A 20,837-nucleotide genomic window follows, 5' to 3' on the forward strand; every position below is an offset into this window, starting at 1 on the left:
TTCTTATATATATATAAAAAAAATAATAAGCTACAATGACTCACTTTCAAATACATTAGCAAAATCCATTAATTTCTCTCCCAAGATAAATTATCCATTAATTTTTTAGAGGTTTTTTTTAAGAAAAAAAAGTCTTTTATTAATTAACCATTGTGGTTATTAAAAAAAAAATACTATGTGAGCATTGTAGCACAAAAACTATAATAAAATTGATACCTCCCAAATACACCCAAAACTAATACATACACATTCATTCTCTTTTATGCATTTTATAAAATGGTAAACTTATCTAAACAATTGTATGCATTTCTAAAGTAAATATCTATGGCAAGAGAAAGTTTCAGGAGTCAGTGATAGAAAAATAATAATAATTTTCATCAAATTATTAACACCTCTTGAGACAGAAAATGAATGGTACAATTAATTTTGAAGAGAAAAAAAAACTCCAATAATAGTAATCAAATTACAAGTTCTGAGTGGTTTAGTAAAAAAAAAAAATTATCGTGCAACATTTAATAAAGTTGGCTATCTTTAATAAATTTGTCAGCTTAAAATTGTTTGATATTGTGGAGACTTGCTTTGCTTCGATAATTATAATATTGAAAAGATTCAGGAAAATCATAAAGGGTCTTTAATCAATGGTAATCAATGACAAATCAAGTTTTAACCGGAAAGATGATATTAGCAAAGCATAGTTTGTCAAAGATAAAGTTCTCGATGATCTTTGATGGGATAAAATTAAATATATACTTATCTTTACATAACCTATATAAAATATGTAATGCGCTGTAGAATAAATCATGCTTATATTTTATATATAAAACGTGAGGTACCATGATTGAAAATATGAAAAGAGTCATAAAGACAAGAAAACTTTTTTTTATTCATTGGTGGACAAAATCTTAGTGGATAGAGGGACAAAACTAATACTCCACTACATTGCTTAACACATTCTTTGAATCAAAGGTTAATTTAATTTCTATAGTCATTTTTTTATGATTAAATATTTTATTATTTCTTTCATTTGTTATGTATTGTTTATTAATTTGATGATTATATTAATAGGTATTACAACTCATTATTGATTTAAACGGATCCAAATCGTGTAGCACATAAGGATTTAGAAATATTTAATATGAGAAATAAATGCTTAAAAATATTATCTTTAAATGTAGAAGAACATAAAATGGTATACTAAGAGTATACTAATTTCTTCACATCAACTAAATTTTTTTACTAGTTATGATTCAATAGGAGATAGAAATAATTTTGATCTAAACATGCGGTAGGTTGCTCCCCTCCTATTAGTGAATTTAGCACTTATGTTACTTGGGTTATTTTTATCTCATATTGAATAAATTAATATAAAAAGAATTAATCTCTGTTAAAAGTGTACATTATGGAAATCCACCAAAACTGATAAAATATTATATTCTCTTTTATCGGGATAGCGCTTGGGACTTTTATTTTAAAAATAATCCATATTATTTTAAAAATAATAAAAATTCCTATAAAATACTAATAATCTTAACATCTCTAATTCTTCAATATAATTCTTAAAACAATGAATTTTTTAATTTCCAAATCAAATAGCATAATTGACATATTTTATTTTAAATTTTTTATCTCATAAAATTAAATAGGATGAGAATAAATAAAAAGAGATAATTTCAATTGATCAACTCTATTTTAGAATGATAAAAGTTTTAGAAAATATGAGTGAGAACTTGCCTCAATAGCTAAATCTAAAATAATCTGATTTTTCGATCCTTATCGTAGACTGCATATATTTCAATGTGCTCCACTGTTAACCTGCTCTTTTATTTTATTTTCTATTCTCTATTTTTCTTATCTATACTTTGTCATCTCCTTGATCTCATTTTATGTTCTCATCTCGGTAACGTAGCATTGCTATTGTGCCGCACTAAACTTGTCTCTCTAGGGTTTGCTTCTAGCCCTCTTTTTATAGTTTAAAAAATATAATAAATATTCTATTAGAATAGATATTCTAATATCTTAAAGATATACCTAAAAATTTATTTTAATTTAATTTGGATCATAAAATATAAGAGATAAAACGGAATCCTTAATGATTATCTCTATTTATTTATTTATATTTTAAAATTCTGGGTTGTTATATTTAATATGTTAAATAACACATAATATATGTATATTATTAGTTATCGTAAAACAAAAATAATGCTTAATTTTAATTTATATTAAAATTAGCTTTTGCATTATATATATATATATATATATAAATATATATGCTATAGGGCATGTTTAGTTACAACATGTAATAAGGAATGATAAATTACTTATCGCAAGGGATGACATATCCCTTAGAATTACTTCTATTTTTGGTTCATACAAGATTATGTATTTTTCATCACGACTATTATTTGGATATCACAGGTAGAATATATGGGTCATTTAGCTTTATGTATCTAGAAAGATTACATTATATATACAATGTAACACAAAAGTTAGTTTAATTATGAATTCCATAAAAAAAATTTTCAGAAACTAGAATGGGTTTATATATATAGGATTTTGTTGTCTACTAAAATTAAGTGGATATCAAAAAGGTATGTTGAAACATCAAAACCTCCAAATACACGTGTAAACCGCGTGGGTAAATCCCCCACGCGGTGCATCACATGACCTGTTAGTAATCGAATTTCACAAGGGACATAGCACCACAAGTTCATATTGTAACGCCCCCGCCCGGCATGGGCACGTGCACACCCACGTGCCCAAACGGCACGCGTGGCGCACACGATATGACAGGCGGGGCCTGTCACGCACAGATACTCTCCTATACACATACAATCATGATATCATCAAATACTACATGCTAACGTGTCCATGATCACATAACCCATCACCAATTAGATCATATTATTAACCAAATAAACCTGTTAATATATGAATATCCTAATCCACAATAATATACATTAAACTACTACATAATCTGGCATGACCCATACAGGTCACAACAAACCATTATGATACAACTAAAATGACTAATATAAGAGTACACTATGATTTGACTTGTATTATACAATTCATCGTCTAATAAACAGAGTATAAATATCAAATACTAATACAACTCAATTCATATATAAACTATCATCTATACCGTCTCGCATCTATAGCTCACCTAATCATCGCTCTAAAATATCTTCTCAAGATATCTCAAGTCGCAATCACATACCATGTATCTGAGGATGTTAGAAAAGAAATAAAGAGAGTCATGAGCAAAAGGCTTAGTGAATAGACTTTACCCCAAATTAATGATGTCAAACAGAGAGTAAATCATATACTAGATAATATGAATCAGAAAGAGCATCATGTCATGAATGAGTATATAAATGTTCCTCAATAATACATAAATGAAAAATAGATAATATGTCATGTCATAACTGATAGAAAATATAATCATCGACAATGTATAAATAAATCTCCATGTAATACCATCATCATAACTCTCTCTCAAATATGACATATGATGCATGCTGACCATGACCATGTTATGATATCAAATGCAACCATATATAATGTATATTGATCACTCGATAATCAGGTAACCAAATGATAATGAAATCATATGCATTTCTCAACATCACAATCATCAATCATCACTGACATCTCGGTATAATATCATCATACTAGACCACTGTGCACAGTCAACACCCGATACCCGGTCTCAACATCATGCCCAAAGGCTCAGAGCATACTTTGCCATCCGCAAGGAGTATCTCAAATATAATCATACCCTGCCATCCGCTAAGGGTATCAACATCCATCCAGACCGGGCACCCTTCTAGCTGATAGAAATCTCGTGAGGATAACTCGCCACATATGCCATAGCGAACGACATGTGTCCGAATGTCTGCTGCGCACACAAACTAACGACCTCAGACGTAAGGCCAACAAGATCGCGACTATGTCGAGCGATCAATCATCCACCAAGCGCGTCCTAACCCTCGCGCCCACTCGGGTATCCTCACGCTTTCTATCAACTATCCTATTAATCACATTTCATGCTTTCCTTCTAAATAACATATCAAATGCATATATCTAGTACGATAATAAGTCAATGCATAATAGGAATTTAGGTGGAATAGGAATCAAAAGAAAATGATGCAATGTAGTATCCAACTGTATCGTCAACACATGCATACTCATGCTAATCTATTACATGCATACTCATGCTACATATTAACTCGGTAAACAATCATAACAGTAGAACCATCTCTAATCATCTTTATATATATCACCAATGTACTTATATCCCAAATCAGCATAATTGAATGCATCATAAAATATGCTCGACTGTAATTATCTTTAGATAAAATTATATAATCATGCTGGAGGCCAAAACATGCATGTACATAAATATATAATATAACCTAATTTGAGAAAGACGTCTAAGGGATAAGACTACTCACATCTTATCAGAAGACTCAACACACATATCCCTCGGGTCCATCAATCAACCGCACTCGACGTTGGTGAGATCCTCGGGGTCTCAAATAAGGGGGTTTAGAGACTGAAAATATTTAAGTAACATAAAAGTTAGTTGTTTATCTGATTATAATTCGTTCGAGTAAAATATGATATTTTATTAGGTTTAATATTGATTAGATTTATAGGATAAATTTAATTGTGGCAATATTAATATGCTATTTATATTTATTTAATAAAATCCTAATTTGGTAATTATAGAAATAAGTATATAGTAATTTATCTCCTTTTTATAAATAACCAAGACGACTATATATATGATTTAATAAAAATATAATTATAGAATAATATTATTACTAGTTATTTTGTAATACTTACTCTTATTTAACTAATCCTAGATTATACATAAAATAATCATTATCCTATTATACAAAAATAATTTGCAATTCTAGTATTCCATTTTATACAAACTATTAGGCAATACTAATATACTAAAAATAGACATATATAATATAAGTTAAATATAAATATAAGACTGCATATATTCACTAATAAATAATAACTAAAACTCTAAATAAATTTATAGGCAATATTTATAATTGTAATTAATAAATTATTATACTAAAATGCTTAGTAAAATTATATTAGTTATAAATTATCAAAATAATTAATTACCTAAATAGACTATGTTACTTATCATTAGGAAGTAATTATATAAAAAAATATAATAATAGTCTTCTTCCAACACTGTCTGCTACACAACAAGAGGAGGAGGAAGGCCAAGAATGGATAAGAAAAGGAGAGGAAGAAGAAGAGAAAGAAAGAAAGAAGAAAGAAGAAGAAGAAAAAGAGAAGGAGAAGGAGAGGAGACTCACTTAGGCTGCAGCGGTGGCGGCGGCGATGGCGACAGCGACAGCGGTGGCTGGCGTTGATAAAAGAAGGGAGAGAGAGGTGATAGAGAGAGAGAGAGAGAGAATGTGGTGTGGCGGCGACGACGACGACAATGAGAAGCCGTCGGCGAGTAGAGAAAGAGAGCGGTGCTAGAGAGAGAGAAAGAGAGAAGGGTAGAGAAAGAACGAGGGAGTTAGACAAAGAGAAGGTGGTGAGAAAGGGAGAGGTGATGATAGAGAGAGAATGAGGGAGTTAGAGAAAGAGAAGGTGGTGCGGCGGCGATGACGGCGACGGCGGCGGTAGGCCGGCGTCGGCAAGGGAAGGAGAGAAAGAGAGAGATCGAGAGAGAGAGAGATCGAAAGAGAGAGAGAGATTTAGAGGGAGAAAGAGAGGCGGTAAGGGTGGTGCTGCGGCGGCGACGGCAACGGCAACGACGGCGGCGGTAAACAGGCGTCGGCAAGAAAATATGTGAGAAAAGAGAGAGATATATATAAAGAGAGAGAGGGAAGGCGGTGGAGGAGGGGGAAGGGCAGCGACTGCAGCGGCGGTGGGGCCAGCCGCAGCTAGCTGGTCCGGCCCGATTGGCCGGGCCGGCGGTTGTGGGCGCACGTGGCGCCCCCAACACGCGCCCACATTGCATGGCACGAGCTCGTGCCATGCAACACCAATATTTTTTTTATTTCTTTCTTTTTGTCTCTTTTTTTAATTTATATATTATTATTATTTATTATATTTATTATTATTATTATTATTTTATTTTTATTTTTTTGTTATTACACATACCATAAATAAACTCAACCATAAGAGTTTGGATACAAGTTTCACATGCCACAACAAGCTTTCAAAATATATATCCAAAATATAACTCTAAAGTCCAAAATACAACATCAATCATAACGCCTCGTAGGGGCTCAATACAACTAATAGACATACTGAAATAAAAAGGCAGCTACTCCTCGCTACCCGCACCCGCGTCCCCTAACTCTGAAATGATGCCACCAAGAGGTGGTGAGCACACAGCCCAACGAGTATGATTTATACAATCTATAACAATGAAATCACAATTGTATATCCAATACATGCCTATAGTTGCTAGCAATAACCATACACTTGTTTAAATGATCTACCATGAGTTACTAAATCAATGCAATCAATAAGGACTATACGTCACTATCCTGGAACATGTTAGTTCCTAAACGTATCAAGATTTATGCATAGCAATAAAAGAGTAGTTTAGTCATCTCGTGCTCATCAAGGCATTAATCATGTTTTATCATAGCTCACCGAGCCATTCACCACACATGGTAATACTTCCATCACATAACCATCCATCATCTCATATATCAACGAGGGATATATACACATCTAGCAGTAATGCCACCTACATATGCATGGCGACACTGCATGTGATCGGTTGTCTGTACCCATCAGACTAAAGGCCCTGGTCGTGAGCTCATATCTCACTCTCTCTAAATCATCACCGCCCTCAGTAGGAGAATCGGGAGCCCTTGGCTCATCAACGGATGCCCTAACCCTGCATCATTAGGTATCGCTAGAGATATATCTCCGCTTCACAATCATGTTCTTCTATCATCATAATCTAGTTCTGACTATGCAGTATAATTACCTGAATACTACACAGGCTTCCGACCTCAGGTGTGTGCTGTTAATAGTATAGTCATATAAGATACACTTTACCCTTAACCTTGGGCTGAGTGAGTAGGGGCACTGCCTAATTAGAACTCGACTACTAATGATAGGTGGAAGTGGTGCAATGTCTCTGAGTGTATAAGGCATGTCATAGTCATCATGATCGTTAAATTCTATATTCACAACAGATATTTATGGAAGAGTTTATCATACATGATACATGTAGAGCATCATTACACTAATGCATATGCTAACATTCTCATAATATTATGATGAGTAAATTATCAATAACTGCACATGTCAAGATATATCATGGTACACTAGATGCATGTATTAATACTGACATTTCCTATAGTGTCATGGAAAGTATAATAACTGTAACTATATTATTCAAGACTTGTATACACTCTACTAGCCTGGGGTCTCCACAGTACACTAAATCAGCTAGCCAGCTCCTCCAGAATCCCAAAATCTTTCTCACGCAGTGTCAAACATATTAATTCACGCAAGTAAAGCCATACGTAAGATTAGCGAATTAATAGAATAAATTTTTTTATTAGAGAATTTATATTTAGGCGTATACATATGTCAAGGGTCCCCTAGGGTGAGTTCTATGTTATCCTAAAATTCACATGATAATCAATTGTTATTACGGGATGGTTAAGCTAATTAATCAAGTGGAATAGAGAAATGAGGCTATATGGTACAAATGGCCCCAAATTGGGGTATTGGGTTAGGCCTAGGCCCAATAGGCAAGAGGGGCTTTGGTGGGCTAAGGTGGGCTGGGTCCAGCCATAGCCCACCCAACATTTGGGTTAGTGGGCTGCGATCAGACCGCAGCCCACTAAGGGGTTGGGTTGGTGGGCTGCGGCCTGCAACCTACCAACACCTATCTCCCCCCATCTCCTTCGAGGAAGGGAGACAAAGGGGACGAGAAGCGGGGGCCCGACATGCTGGTGGCCCTCGTCGCCGGTAGACACCCTCGGGTTGGCAGCTCACGACCCTCGCCGGGGGGGAAGTGCTGGTCGGAGGGAAGGGAAGGGAATGAAATGAGGAGGGCTCGACTCGGCTCGACGATAGCGGGCGCAACCCACGCCACGGAGGACTCATCGCCCGTCCTTCCCCCTACGGGGGAGCGGGAGAAGCTCACCCCGCGGCTGAGATGGCCAACGGGGCAGCGAGACGTGCTGCATGGCCGGCGGCCATGGAGGTCCCTCCGCCCAATTCTAAGGCTCGAAGCCCGACTAGAGAGCCCCTTCCACCGGAGCTCTCGGACCGGCGGCCGGACGTGGGGTCATCGACCGCCGAGGACGATGGTGAGGGGGAGGGGAGTAAGCTACCGAAATTTAACGACGAGATAGAGGCTTATCGCGATTCGCGCGCTCGGTTTCGTCGGCTCCGGGGCTTCGTCGGCAACCCGCGAGAAAGGAGAGGGAGAGAGGTAGCAAGGTGGAGAGATGGTGCGGTGGGAGGGGGAGAAAGGGATTAATGGAGGTGAGGAGGGTGGCAGGGTGCTGGGACACACGTCCCCACCCCCCCCCCCTATAGCTTAATTTACATTGAATTTTGATTTAATACTATAGATGTTATATTTTAAAATATAAAACTAGACCGCCCTTAAAAAATTCTTTAGCTCCGTTTGGTTTGAGTAAAAGTCCTGAACATAATTATCTGACGCTATTTATTAGCCATGGATTAATTAGCTTAAACTAGGCTAAGAAAATCTAGTATTTGGCTAAGAACTAGACTAAGAATGTAATTATTATACTTGATATGACATAAAAAAAAATAAAGGAAAAATGCTTTTGAAGGTAAACAAATAATATGTAAAATTAATGTATCAATGTCTTTGACTTTGATGATAATATGATGAACATATATATTATTGTGGGTTTATAAAATACTATTTATTTTTTCATCTTTTAGGCATGTAAGCTTATTTTTTATATATATATAACTTTATTTAAAAATAAAAGTCAATTATTTGCCTGCTTAGAATCTCATAAGCTCGCAAACCACCTTATAAATTATTGTGGATTTAATAATTTAAAAAAATTTAAATAAAAATAATTTTATTCTGAAGGAAAATTAAGAATATATAAGAATATGTTTATAATAAGAGTGCCATAGTTATAGTAATATAATATAAAAAAGTGAAAAAAATTTACCAAAAAATTATTATTAAATTTATAAAACATATATACAAGTTATTTAGGGATAAAATTGTAATTTAAGAAAAAAAGTTAGACTTATTTATATTTCTCTCTCTTATATTTTTGAACTTAGTTTAGGGAAAAAATAGTATTTGATTGGCTGTTCAGAATCTAGTCCTAAACTCAATCCAAACACCACCTTGAATTTTGCTCTTAACCACATAGAAGTAAATCCAAATTCTAGCTGAGCTTGATTTGAGTCTAAGTCGGCCCAAAGCTTGATTTAGTTTGATAGCCCCAGTCCGCCGCCGCCGCTTCTCTCCTCTTAAACCTAGAAAACCTCTCTCTCTCTCTCTCCGCCTCCTCCTGTTGAGGAGAAGCTTGTTAAGAAAGAAAACAATGGGGAAGAAGGCGAAGGGATCGCGGAAAGGGAAGAAGGCGTGGCGAGCCAACATAAGCACGGAGGACATCGACGAGTACTTCGAGAAAACCACCAAAGACGCCCTCTCCGGCGCCGCCGCGCTCCCTTCCCTCAAAAGCGACTCCCTCTTCTATGTCGACAAGTCCAAAGGTACCTCATCTCCTTTTTGGCTGTTGGACGTTTGTTTTTTTGCTCTCATGTGGTGTCGCAATGTCTTTGCTAGATAAATACTAAGTAGATGCTCAAAGATTTTCTGAAAAGTTGCCTTCTTTATTGTACTTTAAGGTATTGATTGTGTAGAACCTATAAGATAACTTACAACCCGTTCTACTGCTCGACGCCGTCCTCCTTGCGTAGACCCCGGCATAAATTATTTCATATGCCAACAGTTTGCCAACAGTTTGCCAACTCCGCTAGACCCTAAGGGGTCGAAAGAGCCCATGCCTTCCAACTCCTTTGGGATGCTGGTTTAGATGAACAAGTGTAGAACCCCTAAGATGTTCATATTGCAGATCCAGTGATGAAGTAGATAAAAAATAATCTCTCTTCTTTCTCTGTAAAACTCCTAAGATTTTATTGGAAATGATCTCTCTATAAGGTTTTCTAAAGGGATTCCAAGAGGTAAGGAACACAATAGCTTCTGAAAGATCTTACTAGAAAAAAGGTTCCCTTTTCACTTGTAGTTTGATTATGCTGGATAGTTTATTTTTGAGAAGAAAGCTAAATTATAATTCGATGGAAAATTCTCAAACTTGTTGAATGGCCTGTTGAAGTAATTTTGACATTGATCAGGGTTTCTACAAGTTACATCGACAAAACCTGAATTTTTGGTTTCCATAATCATCTGTTAAGCAAGATCAAGTCATTAGTGCTTGTTGAATACTTGAATTGATCATTTCCATGAAGTAATTGCAGACCCATCTTCAAAAGAGCTTTAATTTTTTTAAAGCAAGAGCAACCCTTTTTTTGGTTATTTTATTGCTCTTCAGCTAGTTTCTATGCCATTGATGGCATTCTTTGCATGGCTGATCCTGTAGAGCTGCCTATGTAATTTAATGAACATCGTTGGAATACATGCAACTCCCTTTGCATATGTAAGCTGTTGAGATTCTGTCAGGGGAGCTGGGGAAATGAAGGGATTGCATTCTCGTGTACAGCTATGTATATAGGATCAGAATCATATAATAACAATTTCTAATTTCTCCTCAATGTGCTTGAATTTCCATATTGGGCTATTTTAAATATTGCCACGGAGATTACCTGGCATAATAATTTCAATATTAAGGAAAAGTGACTGTCCCAGTTGAAGACCTCTGAAGACAGAGAGGAACAGAAAGAATAAATTGACTAGCAGAGAAAGTTCTGATAGACCTTAGAGTTTTTCTTTAGATCACTGAAGATAGAGCTTAATGATGTAAGAAAATCCATATGATCAAACCCAAAGTAGTTGAGACCCAAGGATTTGCCATTTGAAGTTTTCTTTTATATACTTGCAATTGGGCATGTTGCTGACTTATTTGATAATTGCCAGATATTCCTATCAAGCGGAAGATTGAAAAGAAAAGGGAAAAAGTTCTCCATTGTGAGAGCATACTCCAGAGAAATCCTTTTGTGCAAGTAGTTCCATCTTCAGTGTCGAAAAAGTCGAAGGAGAAGAAGAGAACAGAAGTTTTGAACGAGAATTCCAAAAGCAATGATGTATCCAAGGTATTTGCTGTGCAGTCAAACATATATTTCCGTTCCAAAGCTAGAAGTATCTAGTAGCTTTATTACATGGTTGAAATGCTCTCAGGTAGATGATCCAGATTCAATGCATCTTGATTTATGGGATGAAAAAGGTTTTTCCATGTCCTAGCTCTTCTTCACATTTTCTTTAATAGAACACCTGGTTTTGAACGTCCATTTTGTCTTCATAGACCTTGCAGGCGAAGCAAATGCTAAAGCTAAAAAGGTAATGAATATAATCTTGCATTTTGTTAGTTTTAAATCCTTGTATGTACATTCTTTATTTGTAATTTAATGTTGTATATAGTCCATGAATACTGTAACCACCGCAAATTACAGAAATCTCATCATGCCCCTTCTATCTCTATGACCTATTATATCGTATCAGTTACCTTGTTCTTTTGATTGATGCCATAAAAAAAGATGTGAAAGTAAAAGGAGGTAAATAAGGGATAAAAGAAGAAGAATATCAATTTATTCATCAAGAGAACTAATACAATCTGAAAATGAACATAAGCTTTCCTCTTCTTTTTTTTCCAAAGAAATAACCTAATATATCAGCCTTTGAGATCAAACTAGATTTCAACTTGAATGAAGAAAGCTATCTAGGGTTTTAAGATCAATTTTAGGCTTTGGATGACTCTTTTGTAGCAGAATAATTCTCATATATGCAGCAGGAGAGTAACATATTTTATGGTATAGTTGGAGGCAAAAATATACAAATGGGAGTGAAATTTAACAAGAAAAACGAAAGAAAGAAGAAGACTATCTAGGGTTTTAAGATCAATTTTAGGCTTTGGATGACTCTTTTGTAGCAGAATAATTCTCATATATGCAGCAGGAGAGTAACATATTTTATGGTATAGTTGGAGGCAAAAATATACAAATGGGAGTGAAATTTAACAAGAAAAACGAAAGAAAGAAGAAGACCACAACCCTAAGGCTCAAAGAAGGTAGAGAAGTAAGAAATTGAAGAACTGGGAGAGAACATTCATGCAGTCCAGAGATGCAGAAGGGCGTCTTCCCTATCTCTGCATAAGAAAGTAAGAAACCAGTCCCAATCAATTTTAGGATGCTAGTTTTATAATCATAGATGATTAGAAGACCTGTTTTGGAAATTGAATGACTTTTAGGCTCCCTTCTTCGAGGTTTTTGTGGATATGATTTTCTGCATAAATCTTCGGCAGTAAGAATTTCTTCAGAAATGCCATATCTAGTTTAGACTAGAGTTCTACTATTTTTAGGATTGATGCGCAAGTAAATTAGGACTCTCTTACCTTGTATTTTAAATTTTAATTCTTTAGGTGTCTAAAAGGGGATGCAATAAGTGGTAGCTTTAGATAAAGAGAAGGAAAGGTGGTTAGATAGTCTAATATGCTTAGGAATCCTTTACTATCTAACCTCCAATTTCCAAGTCCAAAATCTTATCTATCTTAGAGTTTGACTCTATGCCTCACATCATAGTTTAATGTTGTGATAACCAAAGTTCTAATGGTTATAAAATGCAGAGGAAATACTAAGAATTCATAAAAAATTGCAGGTACCCACCCCCTCTCTCTGGCACCCTCGTTATCTCTCTTTGTGCTATTGTAGCAGCAAGAAGATGAGGCGACAAGGCTGCTGCAGCAGTGAGGAGAAAGGGAGGGAGTGGGAGAGAAAAATAGAAGGTAAAATAGGTGAAAAAAATCCTAACCAAATAAAAGAGAGAAAAAAACATCTCGCCGGAGGTTGATATTGTCAGAAAAGTACTCCTCATCATTGTCATCATCATTGCCGGATCAGATGGAAGGGCTGCATTGCAGAGAGAGAGAGAGAGAGAGAGAGAGAGACAGAGAGATCAATGGGTTGGATATGAAAACTTAAAAGTTAAAACTAGCTTGTTTGGGTCAAAATGCCAAAACGGGTCTGAAACGACCTTTTTTCTGTTTGATAATTGCAATCCCAAGCCAATCCTGATCCATTTCAGCCAATCCGGCTCGGGATCATCCGAAATTTCAATCCACAGTTATAATCCTATTCTATTGTCCATGTCCTCCTATCTATTTGATGCATTGGTGCCAAGTTTAAATAGTAGGTCATATTGTTTGCAAATATGTAAAATAACATTTATTCTAAGTCCGCTCTTTTATCCATTTACGAAGGTGGATAAGAAATAATGCTGAGACCAATATAGAAATAGAGAAGGCTGTTAAGAGAATGGAGATAGTTGAATGCCTGCTCTTGAAGAAGCAAAAAGGAAATGAATCAGCAGATAAAATTAAATCTAAATAAGAGTGGAAAATTGTTGGAGAGATTGGTCACAGATAGCCATCCCATTTTCTTCTTGTGGACCAATACTGAGTAAGCTCTTGGTTTTACTCCTGCATTATTGTCGAGGCAGGAATGCAAGAAACCGTTACCTCTTCCCAATTTTGGTATTGTTTTGATTGATATTACACCGGTTATATAATCTTGATTATCAACTTGTTCCTTTTGGATTATTTTATTTATAATGTCTTGCACAATTTTTTCAGTATTTAATGCTGTTCATTTCTTAACAGAGGTCTACTACTTCCCTTATTCCTGCTGTCGAAGTGGAGCCTCCAGGTTGTTCATTCAATCCTCCGTTTGAAGCTCATCAAGTAGGTTATTGCTATCCTTAAAGTTTTTGTTGTCCTCTGTCATTTGTACAAATCATGCTTCTTATTGACCTTCGATTGATTAGTTGTTTAATTGGTCTTTACTATTATCTATATTCTCATTTTTTCACTTTTTAATATGTGGAACATCAGCATCTTGTATATTATGTTTGATTTGCATTCAGGATTCACTTGCTCGAGCTGTTGCCGATGAGATGCAAAAAATCTATAAGAAAGAATTGGGACCTCAACCAGTGCCACTCACAGTTCCTGGTGAGATAGTGGCTGAAGAAGATGTAAGTATTACTTTACTTTTAGAAGATTGTAAATTTGTAATAGATAGACAAACTTTAATGTTAGATCTCTTCAAATGAAGCTAAACCAAACCCAAAGTTGGTCATTTTAAGTTCTTCTGCTTGACAATATGGATGTTTTATAGGCAAATTTGTTCATGTGGCTATCCTTAGATATGTTTTAGTTTGTCTATGTAGGATAGGTTTAAGCTAATGCATCTTTTTTTCAGTACTGTTTTGTTTGGTATGTTGTTTGACTAAATCTTTTACATAAATGCTGAAATGAATGATCTCCAATAAGAATATATCTAGGTTGTTCAAGACTTAGTCTATGTTAAGACTTATGGTATCGATAGAAGTCAAAAAGTATTTCCAAAATATCTGCATGAAAATGAAATAGAAAGAGATACCAAAATATGGATCTAAAGGAATAAGAAACTAGTGTTCCAGAACCTTCCACTAACCTGAGTTCATTAATTCCTGTTTAAGTTTACCTGGTTGACATATTTTCTTTAGCATTAGAAAGATTATTAAGCAACTCATTGACTTATATTTTTGTGTCTTGCAGAAGTATTTTCTAGATGCAGACGATGAAAATGAAAATGATACAGAAGAAGACCCAGAGCATGCAAGCGATGACTTAGCGGCACCACTGTCAGTTTCTGTTTTAACTTTAAACTTTTTATTTGCTGGCACTATTGATATTTTCATTTCTTGTCTCTAAAAGTCTAAAGGGAAAGTGCAATATATGGTACATGTTAGCCCATGCTTCTTTGCAGTTGACTTGACGCAAATACTTGCAATAAGGGATAAGTGAAAAGGATCCATGTAGCTGATCTCAGATAGATACAGGCCTTAGAGCTATAAACATGGCTGTTTTATATGCACTTAACAAACTTGGGCTGCAATTTCCCAAATAAGTAGGCCCTTTCCACGAGGGCCAAACTGAACTCAGTCTTGTGCAGTTTTTTTTCTAAACCATGTGGCCTATACTTCTAACTTTCTAAGTTCTAACACCTGAATGAGCAATCATTGTAAGCTAATTTGAGCTGAAGTTATCTCAAACGCGGCTCATTAATAACAATCCAACATTCAAGCTTGACCTAGATGTGTTTAGGAAATATGCAAGCTTGTGCCCTGTTATTTTATTGAGCTTGAGTGGCTCAGTCCATTCGACACCCTTAGCAGAGATGACTTGAGGTGTGATTTTGGGTCAGCACAGCCCTATGCTTGTAGGGAGTGCAAAACATTTTTCAGGACATTCTTCAACTTTAGTTAATCCCCAGGATGATACTTTCCAAGGTTTGTTTTTCTTGTTGTCATATAGAAGGAGACCTCTTTTACTCATTTTAAGCAACAAGCTTGAAGGTTAACCAAGTGCCTATTTCCGATGATTGTATTTCCATATAAACATTGATGCATCTTTATTTCTTGTACGCACTTTTCAAGGAGAGGTGATCTATTCTAGGTTCATTGGCAAGACATCCAAAGCACATCTAAATATCCAATTGTTTGCTAGAGCACATCCAACTATTTTAGGGATGGGCATTTCTTTCTCCATTCTACTTGTGATGATATTACGATGCGACCCCTTACAAATTTTGCAATCATTGGTAACTACATCTTAACAAAAAATAGTGCATCTTTAGTGCCTACTTGGAGGTTGGTCACTTTGTAACAGCAAAGAATTAAATGAGATGGTCAGATGTTCCAATTTATGAACTTTTTCTTCCTAGGAAACCAGGGAAAGTACAACTTTCAAAGCATTTAGTTGCTTTGTTATATATTCTTAAAACTTGGACTATCTTCTTCTTATTATTATTATTAAAATTAGGTTTAAATACATTTTACCCCACTGTTAAATTAAAATGCTCTCCTATATTTTGATTTGTCTCAGTACCCTTGTGTGAACTAGGAAATATCCACACAGATGTTAGCGAAATGACTATAATGCCCTTATGGGTATATGGGGTTCATAAAAAATTAGAGTTGATAGTTAAGATACAAAAAGACTAATATTGTTGACTCGTTAGTCGTTATACTAGTAAAAATTTTGATAAGATTTTATTTTTGTTAAGGGGCATTTTTGGAAATTTTAATTTGGCAGATATTGCACGACTGTTTTTTTTTAACTTTTTTTTGGAACTATCCGATAATTTGGGTAAGAAAACTAATGGTTTTATATTGGTTAGAACTCAAAACTCTAGAGGGCTAAGTGACCCAAATCAAAATAGTTGGGGTTATGATCTTAACCACAAAGGGGTAATAAAATGTAGTTGTCTCTAAAAATTATCATCATTATTTTCTTTTTTGGTTATTTGAAATTCGTTTGGTATTTTAGCAAAGTTATCTGTTGAAGTATCTTGCTAGCTTGTTTATTTAGTGTGATGAAGTAGAGCATTCTTGGATCTTCTGTTTGATTGAGCTTTAAACATGAATTCACTTCATGTTCGAACATCTCATGCTTAGTGGAGGATCCTGTGCTTTATCATGTTTCCTAGACATTAATATTCACATATTAGTTGCTCAAATGTAGTTGACCAATGGAACCAAGGTTAGATTTACTCCAAAGTTGAGATCATGTATTCTTTTTCTAAGGTTAGCTTGATACTCTTTGTCTAGAACACTACTTTTCCCTTTTCCAACTGCCATGTGCTCCTCATATGGAAATGCCAACTGTCAAAAGTGATCTCTTGGATTAAGCTAATCATCATGTTCTCCCTGTAGTGCATGTGCTAGATGCTTGTAAGTGTTGGCCTATGGTGATTATAAGTGGAATGCTAACTCTTTCTGATGCAGGAAATCCAAAACAAAGAGAGTCACACGAGTTAAATTAAACCGGAGAGCCAGGCATAAGGAGCAGCTGAAAACACAAGCAGAAGCAAAAAAGCTGGAGAATCTCTCAAAAGAAATTGACAGGTTTCTCTCTGTTGTATCCTCATGATCATTGCAGTCCTATGGTGACTTATTTACTGGGTGTCGCTTAATAATTTTGTTGCACTAACTGTTTGCAGTTTGCCGGATATAATGGAAGAAATTGCTAAAGAGGATGAAGAAAAGCAAAGACGACATTGTAGACGTGTTATAGCTAGGCAAGAGAGGCTCAAATCTGCTCCACCTCGTTTGGGAAAACACAAGTATGTCCCATAGCTCATTTTTATGCATATGCTGTTGATAGACTTTACATCTACATCTTTCAGTTTCGTAAGCTTATGTCTGTATGTTTGTGCTTTTGGTGGATGACCTAGACTATAGAATTTATGTTAGAAGTGTGCATCAGAATCTTTTCCAAAGTTTTGAAGTGAAGTTAGTAAACCCTATAGTCCCGCTTATATGTATAGTACCCTGCTTCTGGTAGCAGGCTGAAACAATAGTCAAGACAATGTTCAATTATGTGAACCAGTTACTGCAAGTTGTCCCGCATATATAGCTGCTGGATTAGGAAGTATGAACTTTTGAGTTCAAAAGTTCACCTTGTGATGAGAAATGGATACGGTGAAAGCTGCGTCATGCTAAAGAGTGAGATTTATTTTATCATCATTTAATGATATAGTTATTGATCATGAGCTAGGTTTAAAACACTTGGGCCCGTTTAGTTGTGTGTAATAAGGAAAAAATGGAATTAGAATAAGATGAGGCTTATTGCTCTTTCCTTAGTTTAGTGTAAATAGATATTTGTTATTTCTTCTTCTTTTTTGTGGAGAAAGATAGGAAATGGATTTAAAATTAGATATAAATTGTAATCTTATTTTACAACTATTATAATATCTTTTTATGATTATTTTTGCAATTCTTGGCCAAAAAATAATTTAACTTAATTCATCATAATTTATACAATATAAATAGCATCACAAATGGACATGTCATATAAAACATTTTCCACTACAAACATATTCTATAAGTGGTGAGTTTAGTGCTGAAGAGGGCAATTTGGTCATTTGTGTTTTTGAATAAGTCAGTGAGTTATTCCAAAAAGTTCATCCAAACCAAAACTTGGAATAAAGATATCTAGAATAAGGGAGTTTATTCTATTTTCCTATTCCAAAACTTTTTCTGGCGTTTGGCATCAGTTTTTTAAAATAAGGGGTTTTATTCTGGAATAACACACTTAGACTATCTAACCAAACAGGGCCTTGAGGTTTCACTCACTACTTCTGCTTCATAAAAAGAATTTTTCCCACATTTTCACCAAAAGGTAGGCATAGACACATGTGAGTTTCCTCAAAAAGAAACTATAGTTATCAATGAGCTATAATATAAGTTGGAAACAAGAGTTTCTCTTAGTGTAGATTATGCTGGTGGGACAATACAAGGTGCAAGAAATTCTCAAGTGGAGTGATGCAGTTGGTAGTCATTTGTTTTGTTGATTGTTCCTTGGTGAGTGCTTTCTTGATGATCATATAATTAGGCACTTTATATAACAGGTTTGAACCAGCTCCTGTTCAAGTTCTCTTGACAGAAGAAATATCGGGATCACTTCGAAAGCTGAAGGTGGGTTCAATTTTGATTGCATTTGTCCCTGGATATATGTAGGAACTAACACTCTTATTGCTCTGGTCAAGGGTTGCTGCACTCTAGCAAGGGACCGTTTTAAAAGCTTTGAGAAACGGGGCTTACTTGTGCCAAGAGCCAAAAATAGCAGGTTTATTTTATCATTGCTTGTGTATTTCTGCTCGTCTCAATATTATCTAATTGTCTTGCTGCATAAATTTCATACTGTGGTTCTGCTATGATGAAACCCTGAGCATCACAATGCATACCCAGCACCATTATACGTTTTAATCTAGTTGAGCAGCTTGATGATTTAATATCCTTAAATACTTCTTACATTTCTTCAAGTATGTATAAAGTATAAACAAAACATAAAACCTTTTTTCTGGTTCCCACCTGTAGACCAAAATAATCGATGCATAGGTAGCAAAATTGAAACTTTCTTTTACGGGCATTGATTTTGTAGTACATTATGGAAGGCAATGGTTCATTACAGTTCATTTTCCGCTTGTATATTTAGGTCGCAAAGAGTTGCTATTCCCTTGTGAACACTAAAAACAGGAAATATGGCTTTATCAGATTCTAGACGGGCATTTAGATCATGAGAAGATATTCTTCTCAATCTCATTCTACCAAGTTGAGATGGTGGCATATTCCTTATAAAAAATAGAACCACAATTTAGATATATATATATATATATATTTTACTTCTTTTCTGAGAGAAGTGGACAGAGCCCAGTTATACATTACCAATTGTTAATAAAAGGTCCACAAGGAGGAAAGCTTACAAAGAGACTAGGATAAAGAGACTAGGGAGGATAAAGAGTCAAAAGGAAGTCCAGGATTTACAAGGAAAAGAGTTTCTCCAAAGCCTCAGAACCATGATTTAGATTGCTTCTTTTATAGTTCTACGTCTGTAGTTGGTACTTTTATCTCACCAAGTGAATTATAGTCTCTATAAATTTAAATTAGCAACTTTTAACTTATATTCCAGAGGCTTCTCATCTAACATCATTATATATGAACAGGAGATAAACGTGTTGGCATGACTTCCTGCTACGGGTATTCACAATACGAAGTACTAATTTTGAGTGAGCTTGTGTTATTCTTCTAATGTAAGGGCAGGAAGAATATAACCATCTATTGAGGATGCTCTCTCACTGTGTCTCAAATTCAGGAAGAATATCCTTTTCTTTATTATTTTTTTCCCTTTTGGATGCTGTTTCACCCTTGAGAAAGATGATAGGGCTTACTGTACAACTTTTTATATATTATGTATTAATTTGATGTAAGATCATCTCTCTTGAAGTTCTGCAATCTATTTCATGTTTATCTTTTTCCCTTTATCTTTGAGTGCGAAATTTTTTTCCCATGGGGTTGGGATATTTCCTTCTTCTGTAGGTGGCTAAAAATGAATCAATTTTTTTTAAGAAGTGAGCTTAACCCACTCATAATTATTGAAAAATTAAACACAGAATAAAGGCCTAGTTACTTACAAAGAGGTGGAGAAGGATTGAAAACTAGTAGAAAAGTTCGAGGGGAAGCATTTGTTTCACTGGCCCCAAAGTCTAGAGATATTCAAATGTGAGAATGGAGTGAGCCTGGGATTGAAAATTCTAGAGCTCCTCTTCTTCCACAATAACCAACAAAATAAATTAAAAAGGAAATCTAAGGTCTTTCGCCAATCCAACCACAACATCACATAGGGGGGCTACCCTCCTCTCCTCTTGCAACGAATAGACCAGGAAGCGAGAAGCCTACTCGACCACAGTTTCAACTCGGAGTCGGAGGAGGAGGAACTGAGGAAGAAGCCGAGAGATAGGGCCCTCTACCTAACCACGAATGAACGCACGGACTGGGTGGCAAAACCGAGCAACGGAGACGAGGACCTTCTCAGGGATGAGCGAGGGGTCCTCATAGGTAGGAACACAATGGGGCCTGGAACTCCGACAAGATCACAATGTCAAAGGGAGTCGTCGGCATCGAGCATCTCTAGGGTCCCAAAGGAGGAGATTATGGAAGTGGATGACTGCTTGCGCGTTTTGTACACTTCACGAGAGAAACATTGTTTGTACAACTTTTATGAACAATTACAATAACAAATTAGATAATTTATGCGATAATG

At 35.5% G+C, this 20,837-nt stretch overlaps 1 protein-coding gene across 1 annotated transcript; it reads left to right on the plus strand.

Annotated features, from left to right (window-relative positions):
* Positions 1 to 9,322: 9,322 nt before the first annotated feature.
* On the plus strand, positions 9,323 to 20,004 carry LOC140798641 (ribosome biogenesis protein NOP53). The gene is made up of 12 exons (XM_073152596.1): positions 9,323 to 9,735; positions 11,117 to 11,292; positions 11,378 to 11,423; positions 11,502 to 11,536; positions 13,851 to 13,931; positions 14,114 to 14,224; positions 14,790 to 14,875; positions 17,021 to 17,140; positions 17,236 to 17,358; positions 18,646 to 18,712; positions 18,784 to 18,863; positions 19,741 to 20,004. The coding sequence occupies exons 1-12, from the start codon at positions 9,564 to 9,566 to the stop codon at positions 19,745 to 19,747; spliced, it is 1,104 nt and encodes a 367-aa protein (XP_073008697.1). The 5' UTR covers positions 9,323 to 9,563; the 3' UTR covers positions 19,748 to 20,004.
* The last annotated feature ends 833 nt before the right edge of the window (positions 20,005 to 20,837 follow it).

Source organism: Typha latifolia, chromosome 12, assembly GCF_019914945.1.
Source record: "Typha latifolia isolate L0001 chromosome 12, TyphaL0001v2, whole genome shotgun sequence".
In the NCBI taxonomy this organism is placed as follows: Eukaryota; Viridiplantae; Streptophyta; class Magnoliopsida; order Poales; family Typhaceae; genus Typha; species Typha latifolia.

Excerpts from the sequence above, each read along its gene's own strand:
- LOC140798641 (XM_073152596.1), top strand. The coding sequence starts at position 9,564 with ATGGGGAAGAAGGCGAAGGGATCGCGGAAAGGGAAGAAGGCGTGGCGA. Across the intron at positions 11,537-13,850 it reads CAAATGCTAAAGCTAAAAAG|AGGTCTACTACTTCCCTTAT; the intron begins GTAATGAATATA and ends ATTTCTTAACAG. Across the intron at positions 17,359-18,645 it reads CCTCGTTTGGGAAAACACAA|GTTTGAACCAGCTCCTGTTC; the intron begins GTATGTCCCATA and ends TTTATATAACAG.